Source organism: Bombus vosnesenskii, unplaced genomic scaffold, assembly GCF_011952255.1.
Source record: "Bombus vosnesenskii isolate JDL3184/JDL3185 unplaced genomic scaffold, Bvos_JDL3184-5_v1.1 scf7180000014105, whole genome shotgun sequence".
NCBI classification, from domain to species: domain Eukaryota; kingdom Metazoa; phylum Arthropoda; class Insecta; order Hymenoptera; family Apidae; genus Bombus; species Bombus vosnesenskii.
Window position 1 is genome coordinate 712531 of NW_022883371.1, and position 19399 is coordinate 731929.

A 19399-nucleotide genomic window follows, 5' to 3' on the forward strand; every position below is an offset into this window, starting at 1 on the left:
GAGCGAAGAACACACAGAGGCCAGGTGTTAGAGTTGTGTGATTTACCACGAGTGAGTTGGAAGTCGATCGACCATTCCGGGTTCGAAAAAGTAGCCAGCGCCGATATCCCTGGCGGTTATTAAAATTTCTCGGGGGGCTCTTACCCTGCCTGTTTCGCAATTTTTATCTCATTCCTCCTTTCCCGTATTTTCATCGTATTTTACCTCTAACGATAAAAACATCAACGACGAAACAAGCGCGAGATTCCAGATAATCATACCTTGAATCCGTTTCTTTAGTCTTACTGCAAGACTAGAGAGCTCGTTCTGGACTCTTCCAATTCTCGGAGATCGATTCGAAAGCAATCGTATCGGACGCTGCATTCAAACCTCCGCTTTAATTGTGTGAAATCTGCTGGCTTTGTTTGCAACGAGAGCTTACTGTTTTTAATTGGACAGAATGGATTCCCGGTAGATTTGCAGATTGGAAGAATTATTTGATTTCATAAGTTTACGATCGAATATTTTTTACATTTACATTTAGTAATATTTTTTTTCGAATATTTTTACATTTAGTGCATTTTTTGTAAATCTCGTTTGATCAGTACGATCCATAACTTTCGTATATTTTTCATTACTTTTAAGGTGATTAAGCTTTGTGGAGTTTTTACATTGGTTTTACATTGTGGATAGCAAAGTTGTTTCTCAATTTAAAAAAGCGATTATTCACCATAGCTTATTCTTCTACGATAATAAATTAAGAGATAAAATTCAAAATATCTCTTACAATTTGTTGGGGGTGTTCTTAAATAAATGCATCAGTTTTATCCTTATGTTTGCAGTATAAAGAAAATTAATCGAGCGTCAGATATAAAGATGTAGAATGTAAAATTATCGATGATATAAAAAACGATTTTAAAGGAAAGTTGAAGTGCTTCGCGAGAGCTGTTCTCAATAAATGCATTTTTATGTATTTCATTTCTGTTTTTTTATTTTTTCAAGTATCAAATTCATATTTTTCCTTTTAATTGTTCGACGGTCGTTATTGCAATGGACGATGAATTTAATGCGATTCCATGAATAAAAATCGAACGATATCAAACCCAGAAATCCCAACAAAATCTCCTTAAAACGATTACACTGTTGAACTAATAAAACGAATTGCAAAAGTGAATCACTTGATACCTTGCCAATTATCAAACGTAGGAAATATAAAAAATAATACAAATATACAGAGAAATTAATTCGCGATATCATCGAACCTGACAAAATTTTATTCTACCTTGTGGATTTATTTTTTTCGCGTAGAAAAAAATGTGTCTAGTCGTACGGTAGCGACCGTGTATTAAAAATCAAATATTTACGTATCCACAAATCGTTTCATTTCCCGTAAAAATCTTAGAAAAATATAGGAAAGATAGAAGCCTTTAAAGATACTATAACAAAATGTTTTATTTTTATCTGGCATTTCCACTATAATCTTTTTACATATTAACGTACTTAGAATATACTTTCATTTAGTATTACTATCATCAAATGAGGTTTAATTGAACGTACTATTATTCCAATACCGTACCGTTATTGGCAACATAGTATTCGATATTTAATTTAACAATAGTACTAAACCAGCACGTTCAATTAAACACGAAATCATTTCTAAACTATTATTTAATTAAACATTACGTCTCGTTGTTTTCAAGTAAAGAACGAGGCCCAAATAGACGGTGAGCAAGAAAGGCAAACAATAGGACGAGCATGTTCGACGATGAAGATCGGTGGCCGGAAGGGGAGAACCTTCCCGTCGCGATATTAAACGCAATTCTGCGAGACCAAGGCAATTTGCTTCGCATAGAGTACACATCGGACATTATTAATCAGACATTCGAACCAGAAGTGGCACGGGTGTAAGTATTTGTCGATGAAGAACAAGTGGACGCACGCATGATTTATGAACTTCGCTGAGACTACTTGGAGGAGTATCGTCTCAGGGAGTCACAGAGCCGAAGTCCTTTAATTTCACCGATTTTCCCGTTTACCACCATGTAACACGGACAACAATTTAATTCCATGGAGGGATTAATGAAAAAGGGGAAGAGACAACGCGAAGGACGGAAGAAAGGGAAGGTCGAAAACGCGCATTCCGTCGCGTATTTAATACCTGGCAGCGCGATATAAGCCGATGTTAATAATCGCCAAGAATATTTTCGGTCGGCTTTTCCATGGAAAAATAGTAATATCCAGAGAACGGGGTAAGGGTGCATTTCATTAACGGGTTCCACCCCTGTGAAAGAGAGTTATCAGGATTAGAAGTATATCTCCATCCCCCTGTACGGTCGACCATCCCCTCTTCCACTCTCTCGATATCGGAGCTCTCTTGCACAATAATTTACTGACTAGTAAATTTAGTGAGTCGACAAGTGTCAGGTTTTAGATTATAGACATATGCTGCATAAATAATTTTTATAATTTTTCATTCGCTTTCGTTATCAATTATCACTGATCAATTATCTTGCTAAAATTAACTATTGCAGAACTTTATTTGTAGTTACCGTTATGTAATGGTATTTATTAGAACTTGTAACTTACAGAATTTCGCTAACAATATCAGTTCGATCTATGCGCAAAACGGGTTAGGAAATTATAATAATTATGAAGTTCGAGCTTATATGTTTTCTCGCGATAGAAGCGATGTAATATATTTAACAGTCCACGGAATCGGTGACTGGCTGGCTCGATTCACCCGTTGCCTGCAGTTATATTCACGTTTAACGATAAACCATTGAACCGTGCCGGCTTTTGTGACCACGGATTTTTGCGAAATCATATTAACCTTTGCCTGGTAATAATATTCGTTCCCGCGCCTGTTTGATCGTTCATCGAAAATTGCCGCCGGTTAAGGAGATCTTAATCGCGTCGTCGATGCAGCGAGGGTTTGTTGCTCGAATAAAATATCGACGTCCTGCACCGGCAGGTGTTGCTGAATCGAATTTTGCCGTTGGTTATCATGTAGGGGATGAAACGTCCTATTTGTGGACACTATCATATGAAAATTAATTTTATAAATCATTCTGCCATCATATAATGTATATTACATGATTATTAATCTTTTAATAAGTTAATGGCTCTGAAAGGTCGTTACGAACGGATAGAGCTACGTATGTAGCCGATACATTAAAATACGCTCGGTAAACGAGATAAAGTATAATTAATCTCTTATAACAATTAATTCAAATCTTCAATGGAAAGAATGAATAATTTATAATGTGATAATACGTTGTTAACTCTTTTACTACGGTACTATTTGATGCAAGTTGAAATTATTTTGGTTAATATAATAAAAATATATTCGTATAATTAATTATAGTATAATGGATGTAAATGTAAATAAAGATGATTCTATACTAAAGAAAATGTATATATACGCTTTTGGCAAATGATTTTCCTTTGAGGCAAGTAAATACTAACTGTTCTTTAGTAAATAGTTATTGATGATTACCTTTGAGGCCGTATAAATACGCCCTTTGCAACGAGAGGAATAAATAGTTACTTATAATTACATTCAACTCAACAATCGTTTCCAACATGTACAAAAATATCGTAGTTCGATTTTCTATAAATTAGTCTTTAGCTTTGAACTATTCTTTGGCAAACGATTGCTTTGAGGTCTTTTGGAACCATATAAATACACTCTTAGTAAAAAAAGAAGCCAACGAAATAGAATTACAATTACATTTAACTAAACAAAACACGTACAAATTTATTTTATATGATTACGTGAGAAAAGAAAAACAATCGTTTCATTTGGCGTACAGCTGACTCGCCGCCAGAGGCGGATACGTCCGTGACTCATTGTCAGCGTGAAAGAAAAGGGTGGTTAGGTATACTTACACCGACAGACGTGGAGTTTCAGTACGTCTCTCCAGAGTTGTGCACATCGACCTGCGGTCCACCGTCGATTTTGCACACACGTCCTCGGGACTTCGATTCCGAGCTGTAAGAGCCGAGTCGAACGGTCGAACGAGCGTTGATCAACTGGCACACGCACCTTTCATCCGGAACGCACCGTTCGTACGGTATCCCGAAACGAAGCCAACCAGATTTCCTCGAATCACTGGCCAGCCACGTGACTAACCATGGGGAACAGTCGGAATTTGCGCGAGACACGAGCCCCGCTCGCTCGTGTAGTACATCGGTCCGCGAACAGCAATCTAGCGTGTACCAGAATGGCTTCGAAAAAGAATCGAAACAGTAGTTCGTGCCACGAACTTCGTGTCAGAGACAGACAGACAGTCGGTCAAACGGAAAAAGTTAAGCACGTACTTTGCCGCGGTGAGAGGAACTAACAACAAAAGACGCGAGAGAAGAGAGTGGATGGCTAGAGTAGGATGGTACAGACGGAAAACAAAGACAGAGTGGATAGGAAGATAGGAAGACAGAGACAGAAAGAGAAAGAGAAGGAAAAAGAGAGGACGAAAGACCGCGGTTTCTCCCTGAGATTTCGAGCTGCACTGCAAACGGGAACAGTCAGTCCTTACTGAATCGGAGTTTGCCTACGTACTCGCGGCTGAAAGACTTTGGGATCTGCGCAGTTGCTCTCTCACCACCACCATTTCCACCACCACTACCATACCACACCACCACCATCACCACCACCACCACCGTCGTCGCCAGTACCACCATACCGTTAACCCCAAACCTCCATGGCTCCTCTCTCGACTCCAGCCAACCCTAACCTCCAGCCTAGGCAGCGCCCTAACTTCGACTGACGAAAGCTCCAAGCGACGTGTGAACGCGAAATTATTCTTACTCGGCGAAAATTACTTCCAACAAAGTTACCAGTCCACGGATTACATCTATGTAGATGCACCGGGATGCGGCATGTATGTTGCCGTTGCAGCGTGCTTAAGCGTGCTACGTGCTACGCGAGATGAATGCGGTAATTACAATTCAAAATCGACCGCTGCGTCGCGGGAAATCGATGCAATCGGTCCTGCCTGAAGAACGATGCACGTCGCGGCTTGAATTACAGCCACAGCCGCCTTACGATCATTCCATTGAAGAGTTTCAACGTCGCTTGATGATACTCGCATACGAGTAATTTCATTTTATCGCAACAATGCCGTTACACCGCTGATGGCACAAAAGCAACCACTTGCGTGGAATTAACTGAATACTCGTGGCTACGACTGCTCGCGTGCCATGTTAAGAATGTTTCCAAGCACACTACTGAGAATACTTTATCTCTTCACACATTCGTAACGTGTACACCGGGAATATTATGACCCGAGGCAGTTTCTCGCTTCCGTTGGAAGAACAATGCCTCTAATAACCGGTGGTTAAGCGAAATCTTTGGTTTCTTATCGAAAACCATGATAATCTCAAAAACAATTTTCATGATTGTTTCTTTGTAATCTAGTGATGTCTGTATAATTCTTAAGAAATTGATTATTAATTATTGTTACTGCAATAAGCAAGAAGGCAAGAAAATTATCTACACTATTTGCTTAACATAACCTACGATAATTAAAATTGGAAGAGGAAACAGGAAGCATCGTATTCTGCCAATAAGTTGTACGATTAAAAATCTGGACGACTAGAAAGAATCTTGTCCGAAGTGATGCTTCCTAAAGTTCGTTGCTCCGTACATGTTGTCTCCGCACAGTCCGCGGAACGTTGGCCGTTTGCCAAAGTCATTCTCACATAATTTCAGGAGAATATAAGCGCCAAAAAATATACGGAATTCACGATTATAATTCTGGCATAAATCTATAAGCAGAAGAATAATCGCCATTCTGGTTCTTGCAGTAGTAAAACGTTAACGTGACTCGGTTTAATTAAATTTGATACATTCATGCGATACCGGCTATCGTTTTAATTCACCGAGATCACCGAGGCGTGTACACGTCGAAAGGTTACCTCCTACTCATTTACTTTTGTTTCGCTGCAGATCGTATGATATGAAATCATACTTTTGCTAATTATCCTCTATGATAGCAAAGAATACATGTGTTTTGAAAAAAAGAGATAAATGATAGTTTATTCTTCTACCGTAACGCTTATATCTAATGCTAAATTGGTAAATGTCCACTTTTCCTCTGTGATTAAAATAATTAAAAAGAAGTTATTCTTTTCTGCCGATGAAAAAATGATTTGAATACATCTGATCGAGATAGTCAGCGCCACCTGGTGATCAGACATATCAAATGAATATGTATTTTCATTGCGTCGATAAAGTTACCGTTTGTCTCTTTTTCATGATTACATATGTACATATTGGGCATTATATACGTATTTTCTCTTTAAGTTGCAATTAACTTATATGTATTTGAGATTAGCAAATCTCAAATTCATCAATAATGAATCAAAAGTATTAAAAATAATATTAATTACAGTAGATCTTTCAATTACATAAAAGGGGAAATAACAGAATACGATGCACAATTCGGAAATGTGTTATATTGTCAAATTGTTACGTACATAATATTAAAAATGACAAAATAAAGAAAGGAAACGTCAAAGGTATAAAATAAATGTTGGTCTCCGCAAAGATATTTATGCTAATTTTTAATTATTGAATACATATAAATGAAAGTAGAAGTCAATGTAATGACCTTAAAGCTTTGATAATTATATTAGTGTATTATGAATAAACATGATAATATCAAGTGAAATATACGCAAAGATCTGTTTTTAAGCGCGTACGACAGGCTATATACTATGAAGAGTCAAATAGTACGAGATAAAATTATTGACCAAATATATATAATACTGCTTAAACATTTTTAATTCATTAGTGTGAGTACATGAATACGTCAATACTGCGTTCGAAGTTATATTTAAATTTCTCTTAAGTAAGCTATATTTCTTGCATTCTCTTTTTTTTATAAAATAAATTGAATAAATTGAATAAAATAAATTGAATAAAATAAAATAAAAGCTAATTAAACAGGCATAAAAGATTTTAAATACGACATTTTTCGACATTGTAACAATATGTTATATTTACTGAAACTTTTAATAATTTCCCAATAAAATTTATTACTATAAATAAACATATATAAAAAATAAAACTAATTACATAAAATACTAGCACAAACGATTGTAAAATATAAAATGCATACGAAGCACTTATTAGTTCTAGTAAAAAAAGTTTAGACTTCGAACGCTGTACGTAACATTTCCAGTTATTAATTACGAAAGAAAGAAACATGTTACGTGCCATTAAATATATGTTCGATGTTTTCATAATCTTTTCGTTTGGGACTTGGAAAAATGAAGTCAACACCATGACGTGCTTGTTGTAAGGGCGAAATTAATCTTAGGCAATAATTCAAAGCCACGTTATCGAGAAACCTAATGTCAATTGCAAAGTTAATCAATGTTCTCTCTCTCATTTGCTGTAGAAATACGAGTGGGACTGGCAGGTCGTTGTTCCTAGTCAAGATCATGAGATCCCTATTCCCGACATTTCGCAATGCTGGCGTAATGCCTGACCTCCGCTTCCAATTCTACCGAATGCAATTCTTCAGAATTCGACGTGCTGCACTCATCACTCAATCACGCATTGACTACGTGAACAAACGCTTTCAGACGTACGAGTGACACGTACCACATCCAAGCCATATCGATTTCCCATTGTCCTCTACAGACATTCAATATATGCGCACCTTTGTTGTGTTACGACAATTGATGCAAAAATATTACACTAATGCAATTAGCATCATATATGTATTATATTATTGACAAAGGAAATTTATATGTAACTGTATTGATAAAATAACTTCTTCTATTAAAGAAAACAATTTCGGTTAATATTATTCGATATAGAAATAAAAACAGTATGATTTTGTATAATACATACATATCATTATCACAGAAAATTTTCAAATATTTTTTAGTCGGTATTCGAATAAGACAATTGGTTGCCCCATCTCTCGGTTTGACCCTAACCTAAGTTGTACACTGTACACCTTGAAAATGTGTTTATCTATATGGATGTATGTCTTGTATGTACAATTCGTATAAACATGCGAAAAAGAAACGTGATACTCATTGTTGTTCGGAAGTTGCGTATATGTTCATCTCGTTAAAAAAAATATTTGGTAAGTGAATCTTACATGCGCAAACAAGGCTCGTGGATTAAAAATATCATGTAGGCTATTTATCTAGCATAGTTATGAAATCCAAGACATTAATCTTCAATTTAAATATGTATTACTAAGGACAATCGAGAGTGATAGAGAACGCATGCGCGTGTGTGTCACCGGTGTCTACTTCAGTGTTAACCATTATCCCTCCAGCATTCAGTATTAAAATTGTTATTGTACAAATAAGTAGTGTAAAAGAACAGATATCAATAGAGAAGCAGAAATTATACACAAGGTATGAGTTTAATAAAAATATATTTTTACTTTTATTAGAAAACATGTAGGTATTTATCTTCATGTGACAAATATACACCAAATGTGAAATAAATACCAATTGATTCAATTATTATTCCACATTTATTATCGTATTTATGATACATTGAACACATCTAATCAGAACATGAGACATTGTTAATTATTTTACAGTATACAAAAAATTTATGTACACTGTAATTCATGTAGATAATGAATAATCAATAAACACGTGTCAAATGTGATTGCACAACAGAATATCATCATAGCGTCATGTCATGAAGATATTAAAAATTGCCTAATGATGAAACGTCCAGAAAGAAATTCACTAATGTTCGTGATAAATATATTACGTAAACGAGAAAGTACACGTCTTATATGCTAACCTCAAGATAATTGACAAATTGAATGAAACACGTTTTCGAAAAGGGTTAACTGAAATGCGCATGCGTTTCATGTGTATACAATTTCGAGATTCATGTTGCGAATCCCTCTCATTTAACAAGAGATTATTAACCGTGATTCGAGGACATAATCACATAAAATAACGTCGAATCATAAAGCTAGTAAACGAATTATATGTTCAAGAGTGTACGAGATATCAAATTTTCCTCAACAGGTAAACTTTGCCTTCTCATGACTAAGGAGGTTAGAATACCTTACAACCCAAAAGCGTAAGATTTTTGTTTGTTATTTACCGGCTAAATAATTCAATTAGTATTCAACAAGAGAGGATGAAATACAGTGCCTATGTGTGTATGTGATCATATGTGAAGGAGAAAAGAGGGGAGAGAGAAACATAACACCCTGAAAAGACGCGCGTCGCGAAACTTATACGACGCAGAAAGAACGAGAGTGCGCGTCAGTACGTTTTACCCTGACCTCGGTCAGGCAGACATGGTTTAATTTAACCGGATCCCTGCAAACTCACAGTTCAATCTATCTTTGTCCAGTGGCACGTTCAAATCCTGACGACGTTCGCGATTTAACCTCACTCTTCCATGGGAAGGAAGGATACGCTACTTTTCCGGTATGTAAAGTGCGTTTTCAGTTTGTATGTCGAATTCTAGATACGATGTCATCAGTATTTTCGAATCCGATTGACTCGTGCGCGACGAAACGTTCTCTAGTAAATCGTTAGAATCTCGCATCATGACCCGGATTGTACCAGGTTTTCACGATGAATATTCATTTTATACTGGTTTTTTTTCATGAAAATGATAATCGATGTAAATATTCTTGCTTTCGTGCAATTGTAAGCAACGATTAATTAATTATTTGATTCGGTTCAAGAACGATGGCATCGAAGTTAAGATGTACTGATAATGCACTCTTTTTTCGTTTAATTCATGTTCATAAAGTTATAATTTTAAAAAGAGTCCCGACTTATATCTCGTTTAGAATGATAGTAACGTAAAGTGTTTGCTTTTTATTTGCTATAGTGAAGTATGTAGCCTACGTGCGTTAGTTCAGTTGATAATGACCGGAAGTTTACTCTCTTATCAAAAGCAGCACTACTTGTTTTTTTAGTTTAAATACTGCTATTGCCTCTATTATTTCAGTAAGAACGTAAAAATAATTTGTATTATAATTTTTATAAAAATAGTACAAGTAAAAATAATAAAATTTATATTTAAAAAACAAGTAGCGTGCTACTTTTATACATATATAAAATTTCCAAAAAAATGCATGTTTTGGTATATAAATATATTAATATACCTTTGATGTATAAATATACATCAGTACCACGAAGTTAATATTTTATAATGTATAAAATTGAAAAATTACAACTTTTTATATCATTAAATGTCTCAAACATTATTATTTGACAATTATTAAACATTATTCTACGAGATCAAATAGATAAAACACGGCGAAAGAACAATTCAAATTGCAAGCTGCAGGAAATAAAGCATATCACAGGTTGCATAATCGTCTGTCTCGTCAAAACAGTTAAGAGAATGCAAGCACAAGGTTCGTAGCAATTTCAGTTTGAATATCATAGTCATGAGACATATCGTCGATACGTTACCGATTTAGATAGATAAGAAAGTTTCAGCGGAAAAAACCGACTGCTGAAACCGGTTGATATACTGTTGAAGAAAGAGAAAAACCGAATCATTTTAACCAAAGAAAGCACTCGGATTTCCTTTGAATTCGGCTGGAAGTATTCCCTTCCACTCCAATATTTGACAATCTCGAGTGCGAAAGATAGAATAGATATATAAAGGAGATGATATTTGCAAAAAGTATGAATTGAATTGAAGCTCTTGCCGGAAGACTCAATGCAAATGACTCGATCCCCTCACGCATAGTCTCTATCGTCGCGTCAGTGAGACATGGACTCCTAGCTCGGATGGAATTTAAAAATGAAAGATCTATGGCGCCAAAGGCGAGACAATAACGAGAAACACAAGGAGGAATCGAAACGGGAAAATACACTTCCTCGTACACCATCGACTCCCTTTGGCTCTTTGGGGGATAGTAATAGTCTAGGCCGAAGGCAAACTATACGTAGAAAGCTAAAGGGGCAGTAGAGCGTGCAACGCGTAGCATTCTGGCGGAAAGCCTTCCTCTGGGCTTCGTTTGTGAAGTTGACTACTGGCCAGAAGCGTCGCCACCTTTCTTTGTACGTATGTAGCCGCTTCTCCGTAGCCAACATGAAAACTTACTCAAATGTTATTCATCGCCATAATCAAGATGATTGTGCTCGGAATTTAATACATACAAAATTACCTCTGTCAAGCGTGTATGTTTGACCAGCGAACCGACAGTAATGAATAGAAACGTACGTTTGATGGTACTGTAAATGGGATGTCTTCCATAATAATATTTTCACTGTATTCCCATCGAATCAACGGCTTATATTTTACATTTACGTATAAAAAATGTTTTATCCTCGAAAATCTTACTTTTTCTTTCGACGATAATCGTTACCGATAGAAGAATGGCACGGCAATTAAACTCCAGTCTCGTAACGGATAACTACAATTACCAACGAATTTAAACGATAATAATTGTCCAGCGAACAAGGACTTTTTCAATGGCATACTTTTGTATTGTTAAAAAAAGAGGGAACAGGTATCTGAAAACATCAGAAAAGACCAGTGAAGAGCGCTTTACGGGAACGATTAACGATTCTGGCTCAACGACCTGTAGCGCCGTGCATTGTTGCTCGGAATTACCGACCGCCAATTGCAAAGTCCGTTCCTAACTGACAATTGCTCCACTTGCTTTAAACCATTAGTACTCGCCAGTTATCTTGTTGGCAATACACTACAATGAACATCGTCGTCGTCATAGTTGGCTAAAGTAAATCTCATCGTCTCTCGGTGGCGATGATTTCCCTCCCTTTCTCCAACAATGCATTCATTTGTAATTTGTATATACATGTATATAATAGGTACGTGATAAGATAACAAAAACCATTATTCGTTGATTTCTTTATTCATTAAATACATACCGGTATCATATAATATGTTTACAGCTGAATACTTAATCAAATAAGGAAATTGGTAATTTTACTAAGATTTCAGTATTATATGACTATGCTCGTGTTGCATCACAGATACGCGCATGCTGGAGATACGGTTATACAGATATAGAGTAACTATTGAAGTAGGTTACCGAACTGTAAGTTATCGAACTTTATTCAAATTTAAACGCCGAACGTTTTGTTTGAAGACGACGAAATCCCGTATTTGCAGACAGGGGGAAGTTTCTTTTAGAATGTCGAGAAGGATGTTCCTGCTCGTGGTGAAATTTCGCGAGAATGCCTGCGGAAATAAGCTTACAAACTTACTTTGTATATTAAATATAAGGAATAAAAGAACCAACCGATCAGATTAGAATCCAAATCTGAATTCAAAATTCTTTTCTTGGTATTATACGATAATTTCTCTGCGAATAAATATCAGCTATGTTTGAATTAATAATTACATTAACTTTTAAAGAACACATTTTCTTCCTTTTGCATGTACAAAATAAATTGAGCGCTTGAGATTCTTATAATTATGACACTTACGAAAATACTTATACAAATGATCTTTGCGGATACTTATGCAAATTCATATTTTTATAAATACGGGTAAAAGAGTAGGTTTGTCCCAGACGGAGGTTTGTTCCAGCTACTAAATATCATAGCGAGCATTATACTTTGAATATTTTACATATTTTTATATGTTATTTGCATACTGTGCATTTTTACATCTTTAAATTTCTCATAAATTCATAAAAATCCGCATTTAAATCTACTTATAATTATTTTTATTTACAGATATCCCGTGTTTACCAAGATGTTGAGACTACTTTTATTAGTAGCCATTCTTGGGACATCGGCATTTGCCTATAATGGCGATCTGGTGGAACAAGAGTGTCCTGTAGACTGTCATTGTCATTATTTTCGCATCAACTGGGTGACCGACTGCTCCGAAAGCAATTTAACTAGCATACCGATTGACGAGCTCAGCCCGAACATTTACGTTCTAGATATGAACGGTAATAATATCGTACAGGTCGGTCCATTTCCACATTCGATCAAGCTAAGGCGTCTTCAGATGGCACATAATCGATTGACTGAGCTCAAGTATGAATCTTTTGCTGGATTAAATTATCTACTGGAGGCGGACTTTTCATCAAACGCGATCTCTCATGTCGATCCCGAGGCATTTAGGTAAGAGCACTTTTGGATTTTTTATTCGGTTCGTTTTCTGCGTATAACGTCTGCTACACGCGCGTACGTACATAAATAATCTGTAATAACAAAATATTTGTAACTTTTTATTCATAACGAGTAGGTAGTGATTTATATATAAAATGCAGGAACTTTTAATTTTTCGAATTGGCAGTTATTCGATTAAATCAATTTAAGAAAATTTGTGTAAAATATTTAAACTTAAAAATCAGGAAATTTTGAAACAGAAAATGTTGGTTAATTGATAATTAATTTTGTTCAATTTTAGGTATAAATAACAGGACCTTATGATACAATTAAATTATTAAATTTCAATAATTTTCAGATAGTTCTATTATTCTTACTTATATTTTTTAATATTGCCTAGGAATAATTTATTCTCGTAATATTTGATATTACTATACATATATAACGAGAACATATGAATTGTCTTGCTGCTCTGCATTCACATTGATTTTTATACGTATTTCTAAGGAAATATTGAAGTATTACTGATCAGTAAATCATAGAATATATTTGAGAAATGAAAGTTGGAAAATTGGTAAACTAGGTCATCAAATATGCACTTTAAATTGATTTAGTAATCAATTAATCTGCCTATTATAATACAGAGAAATAGATTTTCCTCGTTTTTATATTATCGTATATTTATTGCGGCACTATAATAAATATGTGCCTGAATTGAATTTCTTAAATTCAAAATATTATGCCTGACCTTTTTTAGAAATTTTTGGTCTTTAGAAAAATATAGTCTTCTGTCTTATACGAATATTTTCAAAACAATATAGAACATATTACATACTGTAATAAATCTGATCTCATAATATTATCTTGAGTATCTTTCAAATAATTCAATTCTAATCGGTGCATGCTATTTTAACAATGCTGCGCTAGAAACAAGTAGTATCACAAAATCTAGTATAGACATCATATGTGTTTAATTAAGCGATCGGTAATATAGTAGAAAAGCCATTTTCACTCAATAAACAGATATCGATCTAATGTTTCAATTAATTATTATTCCATTAGCTTCATTACATCTTTGTTTAAAGGTTCCGAAATAGCTTTTTCTTTCATGTTCAGCGCTGTAATGAAACTTTATTCCTAAACTAATTCGAATTTGCCGTTCAAAATCTGCTTCGTCTGAACGCTCTGGCTTTTTCAGTTACAAGTCCTTTCCTTACAGTTCCTTAAAGTTTCCTTGCAGAATTAACAAAAATAGCTATTTTATGTACTTACAAGAACTAAGCTCATGTCATAGCCCTTCTAATTACATTATAAATAAAAACTCAATATTTTTACAGGGACAGTCCTGGTCTAATTTCGCTGGAGCTTCAGAACAATCCTTTGGGCGAGGTGGAAGGTCCCTTCTTAAATTGTCGCACTCTGCTCTACCTCGATCTGAACTCGTGTGGCATCCATCACTTGAATACGGAATTCTTTTACAATACTACGAACCTAAATAAACTCGACTTATCCCATAATTCACTCGGACAGATCAAGCCCGGCCCATTTGATCACCTCACTAATCTGGAATATCTGAAGTTAAACGCTTGCAACTTAACCCACATCTCTCCAGATGTGTTTGCACATTTGGAAAACCTTCGAGAACTCGAAATGGCGGAAAATGATCTACATACATTGAGCTGGACAAACGTATTAGCACCTCTGATTCGTCTTGAATACTTAAACATCAAAAAGACTAATATCACCAATTTGCCAGGCGATGCTTTTGCAAAGAATTTGTACCTCAGGCAGTTGGTGCTTGCTAATAACGAATTGTACCATTTGGATGTTGGAAACACGCTGGGCCATAATCTCCACAGTCTTCAATCGTTAGATTTATCGAATTGCAATTTACAAGATCGTCTATCGGAAGAAGCTTTTAAAAACGCTAGCAAACTACGTGTATTAAACTTGAGCAACAATCCAATGTTCGCTAATGAATTGACAGCCGTGTTGCGTCATTTGCCAAAGCTTCACAAGCTTTCGTTAAGTAATTGTAGCCTGCAACGTCTGCCTAATACGTTCCACGTATTCGAACACCTGGAGGAGCTAGATATCTCGCATAATCCTTTGTCAGATGCGTTTGGTAGTTTATTAAATCCACTGGAATCATTAGAATATTTAGATATGTCTTTTTGTAATCTTGGTCATCTTGGAAATAACACATTCGCTCACATGACTTCGCTAAAGAAATTAATATTATCCGGAAACAAGTTGCATACCCTGGAAGAGGGATTGTTCGCGAACTTGACGAGATTGGAGAGTTTAGAACTGAACAACTGTGACCTGAAGACTCCCATCGACCCCAAGGTGTTCGGCGACCGTGTCAGTACCGACATTATCGAACTCAAGCTCAGTGGAAACGCTCTGGAAGTACCTCAGGATGGTCCCCTGCTTCCAACACAATTATCCAATCTCGAAATGCTAGATTTAAGTAACTGCAGCTTGGAACATTTGAATGAAAACCTCTTTTCTACAACTAGGAGTCTGACCCAATTAAACTTATCCAATAACAGTATTTCTGGCACGGAGAATCTGGCCTCTCTGAAGAAGCTAGAAATGCTGGAACACCTAGATCTCAGCAACAACAGTTTGAACTCTATCTATCCACGAGTATTCAGGTCGAATCCACGTCTGTTGTCGGTCAATTTGCTGAGCAATCCATTCGTGTGCAATTGCTTCATCACGGAGATGTGGGACTGGGCGATACAGGTGAAGAACGATCTGCACGTGCTAGTGGGCAGTCAGCCGGCGAATTTCGAAACTGGTGGAGTGAAACTGAGAAAGAGTTTATCTTGTACCTATGACGACGAGACTTATCGCAAAATCATGGAACAGGCGCGCACCAGCAGCGAGCCGCGACGTCCTAGAAAGGGTGACCTAACTCCCGCCCGTACCTGGGCGAAATACGTCCGCGAGTCGAATTGCGGTCGTAGTTCATGATATATAGCGAGCAAATTTCAACATCCGATACTGAATGTCTATTACGACAAGACACACGGCAAACAGAAGAGCGAGTTGTAACGTATCTTGAAACTGCGAGGTGTATACGCACATACACATGCACATATGTATAGCTATGTACAAGATGTGCTATCGTCAAGTAATTTATCAAGATTTTACTCCAAGGAAAGCTAACAACGTCAACCAAGCTAGGATTAAGGAGTGTTAGTAATACGCGGGTGCCAGACGTCAGGATGTTGAAAAATTTTCTACGTGGAGTTTAGAATATGACCTCGTGTACGTTTCATTTAAATGGAATCTGTATTCAACCCTGTATGGGCATCGCCATCTTCATGGAATCACGATAATACGGGAGATGGTGATCGATCGTTCTTAGGTAGGAACGATGACCATCTCCGACAAACAACCCTCCTCTGTTCGAGGGAAACATGTTTATACGTTGAAACGGTAGTCGTATTTTATTGGAAAGTGGTGCAATCCGTCTAGCGTCAGTTGGAATGATTAATGCAACGAGGGGTGATAAAGTAAAAAAAGAAATATTTATCGATCGCCTGAACAACGGAAGGTTCTCGAATTATCAATCACCCTTTTGCCTCGAGTCTCCTTTGTGTTTCACCAACACTTTTTTCACATTGATGCCGGGAATTAATGGTCGAAAACCAGTCTAAGACCGTTCGTTGTTCCCATGACAATGGTGCCATGTCTTTAATTAATCTCACTCAACGATCGAACCAACCTTTACTCTCTTTTTCTTGCGAGAAGTTAATAATGTTGAACTGAATTGACAAGTGTCGAAGCCTAGAACAAGAGATTCAAATGAAACGTGAACCTAAAATATCGATTGAGTCAAGAGTAAGTATCCATAATAAAATCACAAAGTTCTACAAAAAAACCGAGCTTTTAGCTGTATGAAACCGAACATAGATTCTATTTAAACGCTGATGAACGACGTGAAGTCATTGTTAACAATTACCAGGCCCTTACATGCTCGTACATACACTCTTACATATCTATTGTTTTCGTATTATTATATGCGAGCGTGTGTTACGTAAGTACGAGTGTGGACATCGCTAGGTAATATGATCCGTTCAGAAACAAACTTAACTGTTCGAATTATTGACCCTCGACTAGAAACGCAATGCAGTTGAGATTATACGCGATTTTATGTATTCTTTTGACATTTATTAGTTTGTGCAATCCAGTTCGCAGAGAATTGTTAACAGAGTTCAATCTGTAATAATTATAGCTATATAACATAGATTAGATCTATAGCAATTTTTTACTTTGTTATTTCTGTTCGTATTCTCTTCGGTAATTATAATTAGAGACTACAGAAAGAACATAATCAGTAATTTCAAAATTCAATAATCAATATGATGTTACCAAAACATTACCTGTTTTTAAGAGACATATCTTTTAATTGAATATGTTACTTCCTCCTCTGTTACTTTTACCACCAATGGACAACGAAATTATTCAAAAAGATAAACTTATTACGTTTTTTCCCGCGTCTCTTCAATTGTTAATTTATTATTCATGCTTCAGTTTAATGATGCTAAATTATTTTTGCTTCGCTTTGCTAGTCGAGGATCGATCGGTGTTATAAAATTTATCGTTTGTTATCCTTTGTATATTTAAGTTAAATCGTTAAACATATTTATTTTAGACTATAATTGTCGCAAGTGACGTTACTTTTCACACTTGTTGCTAATTTCCGATTAACGACACACGCCAAGAGACATTTGCTTCTTTTGAAGTTAAATTACTTTGATGTTTGCTTGCACGGATGTATACTTGTGCTTTCCGTAATCAAACGCTATCTTCCCGTTTCAATGAAAATGTGCAACAATCTCAGTGTTCTCTGATTCTCTGGCGGTGTCCATGTATAAACAAATATGAGGTACTCTTAGAGTACTCTCATTTCCGGGCCATTCTCCCTCAGATCAGACAGTGACGATTTGAGTCTAGTTTACATACCAAGATGACTTTTTTGTCGAAAAAGCAGATTGCTAGCATACCCAGTACGAAATCGAATAAAATATATGTGTATATTGGTCTATAAGAGAATAGGTATGTAAGCGAGGTTTTTAATCTTGCTGTCGCTTAAATCAAGCATGAGTAAATTCAGGTGCCGATACGATTTCACTATGTTCATGAAATGTATAAGACTGTATTTAATAAATGAGTCATTTTTCTTGGTACGCGTTGTATCTTTCCTTTTATCCTGATAAATTATAGAATATTTTATCGTTTTCAATATTTTATCTGTCTATCGATTTTAGTTTATCGATATCGGAGTTAAGTGTTAACATATTCGATGAATTTTCAAAATCGATTTTCTCGCCAATTTTATTTAATAATAAGACATTAAAAAAATATTCTTTAATTTTAACATTTTTTTCCTTTCCTTTTATAAAGTTTCATATCCTGTTCCGTAGGTATAATATTGTACATTTTGAAACTAACTTCGTCACCTTTTATCAGAAATGTTTTCGTTATGATGATTCAAAAGACAAATTTTACCGACTCATGGTAATAAGAATTTTATTACCTTGTGACTCAATATCATTAGCGGCTTCTTAAAATGAACACAGACTATGGCACAAGTTATACAGATAAAATATTATTATATTAGTTATATAATATTATTTTAATCGCCAAAGAAGAATTACCAAAGTACGCAGAAGGGAGGATGAACTGGAAGGACAGAAGAATATTAGCAAGATTCAGATGTGAAAACGAGACCAAAGCAAGGGAATACTGGAAAGAAGAGGGAGAAAACAGATGCAGACTATGTAAAAGGAAAGAAGACCTGAGACATGTAATAGAAGAATGTGAAGTAACGGGAGGACAAAAGGACATACAAAAAACACTAAATGAAACTGGAGAAGGTCTAACAGAATTAAAAGCAATAATAGAGAAGAGAAGGGCAGTACAAGACGGGGAGGAACGACAGGAAGAAAGCACAACAAGGAGACAAAAGCCCAAAGTTGCAATAGTTTTTTAGTCATTAGTTTTTAGTTTTTAGTTTTTGTTAGTTTTAGTTCTTAAAGATAGAATAATTAAGGAGTGCAATATAATAGAGTGGATAAAAGGGGAGGTAGATATATGAAAAGCGAAATAAGTATAAGAGATGTAAAACCGAAAGTTCGTCCAAAGTTGAAAGGCACGGACTAAGCAATAATAAATAAATAAATAAATAAATAATATACAATATTATTTTATTTGAAGTCGACAAACGATTAGATAGCCATATATTAATGTTCACAAATTACTCGCTATTGCTGTAAATTTCGTAGAACCTTCTGGGTAATGATAATTGGGAAAGAAATATTGCGCAATTTAAAAAAGAATAATG

General features: G+C 35.7%; 2 protein-coding genes and 1 long non-coding RNA gene across 7 annotated transcripts in view; 2 read left to right on the top strand and 1 right to left on the bottom strand.

Annotated features, from left to right (window-relative positions):
* LOC117239505 (carboxypeptidase N subunit 2-like) overlaps window positions 1–4957 on the bottom strand; it is a 31730-nt gene extending 26773 nt beyond the window's left edge. The window contains exon 1 of the mRNA XM_033505113.1: window positions 3868–4957. The gene's annotated coding sequence lies outside the window, so the exon portion shown is untranslated. The remainder of the gene's footprint in view (window positions 1–3867) is intronic.
* A 3006-nt stretch (window positions 4958–7963) lies between these two features.
* Window positions 7964–18242, top strand: LOC117239542 (protein artichoke-like). 5 transcript variants are annotated; one of them, XM_033505191.1, is made up of 4 exons: window positions 7964–8081; window positions 8202–8361; window positions 12655–13050; window positions 14376–18242. In XM_033505191.1, the coding sequence occupies exons 1-4, from the start codon at window positions 7979–7981 to the stop codon at window positions 16018–16020; spliced, it is 2304 nt and encodes a 767-aa protein (XP_033361082.1). In that variant the 5' UTR covers window positions 7964–7978; the 3' UTR covers window positions 16021–18242. The 5 variants fall into 5 exon arrangements, with proteins under 5 accessions (XP_033361082.1, XP_033361085.1, XP_033361086.1 ...); XM_033505194.1 differs by lacking the exon at window positions 7964–8081 and adding an exon at window positions 8998–9408 and having other exon boundaries at window positions 8229–8361; XM_033505195.1 differs by lacking the exons at window positions 7964–8081; window positions 8202–8361 and adding exons at window positions 8589–8997; window positions 9097–9408.
* LOC117239550 lies at window positions 11788–12229 on the top strand. The gene is made up of 2 exons (XR_004494482.1): window positions 11788–12011; window positions 12086–12229. It is a non-coding gene; the product is annotated as an uncharacterized LOC117239550 (long non-coding RNA).
* Window positions 18243–19399: the final 1157 nt, after the last annotated feature.

Bases quoted from the DNA above. Each gene is read 5' to 3' on its own strand.
- LOC117239542 (XM_033505191.1), top strand. From the start codon at position 7,979: ATGTCTTGTATGTACAATTCGTATAAACATGCGAAAAAGAAACGTGAT. The intron at 8,082-8,201 runs GTAAGTGAATCT...TGTATTACTAAG, and splicing joins CTCGTTAAAAAAAATATTTG to GACAATCGAGAGTGATAGAG. The intron at 13,051-14,375 runs GTAAGAGCACTT...ATATTTTTACAG, and splicing joins GTCGATCCCGAGGCATTTAG to GGACAGTCCTGGTCTAATTT.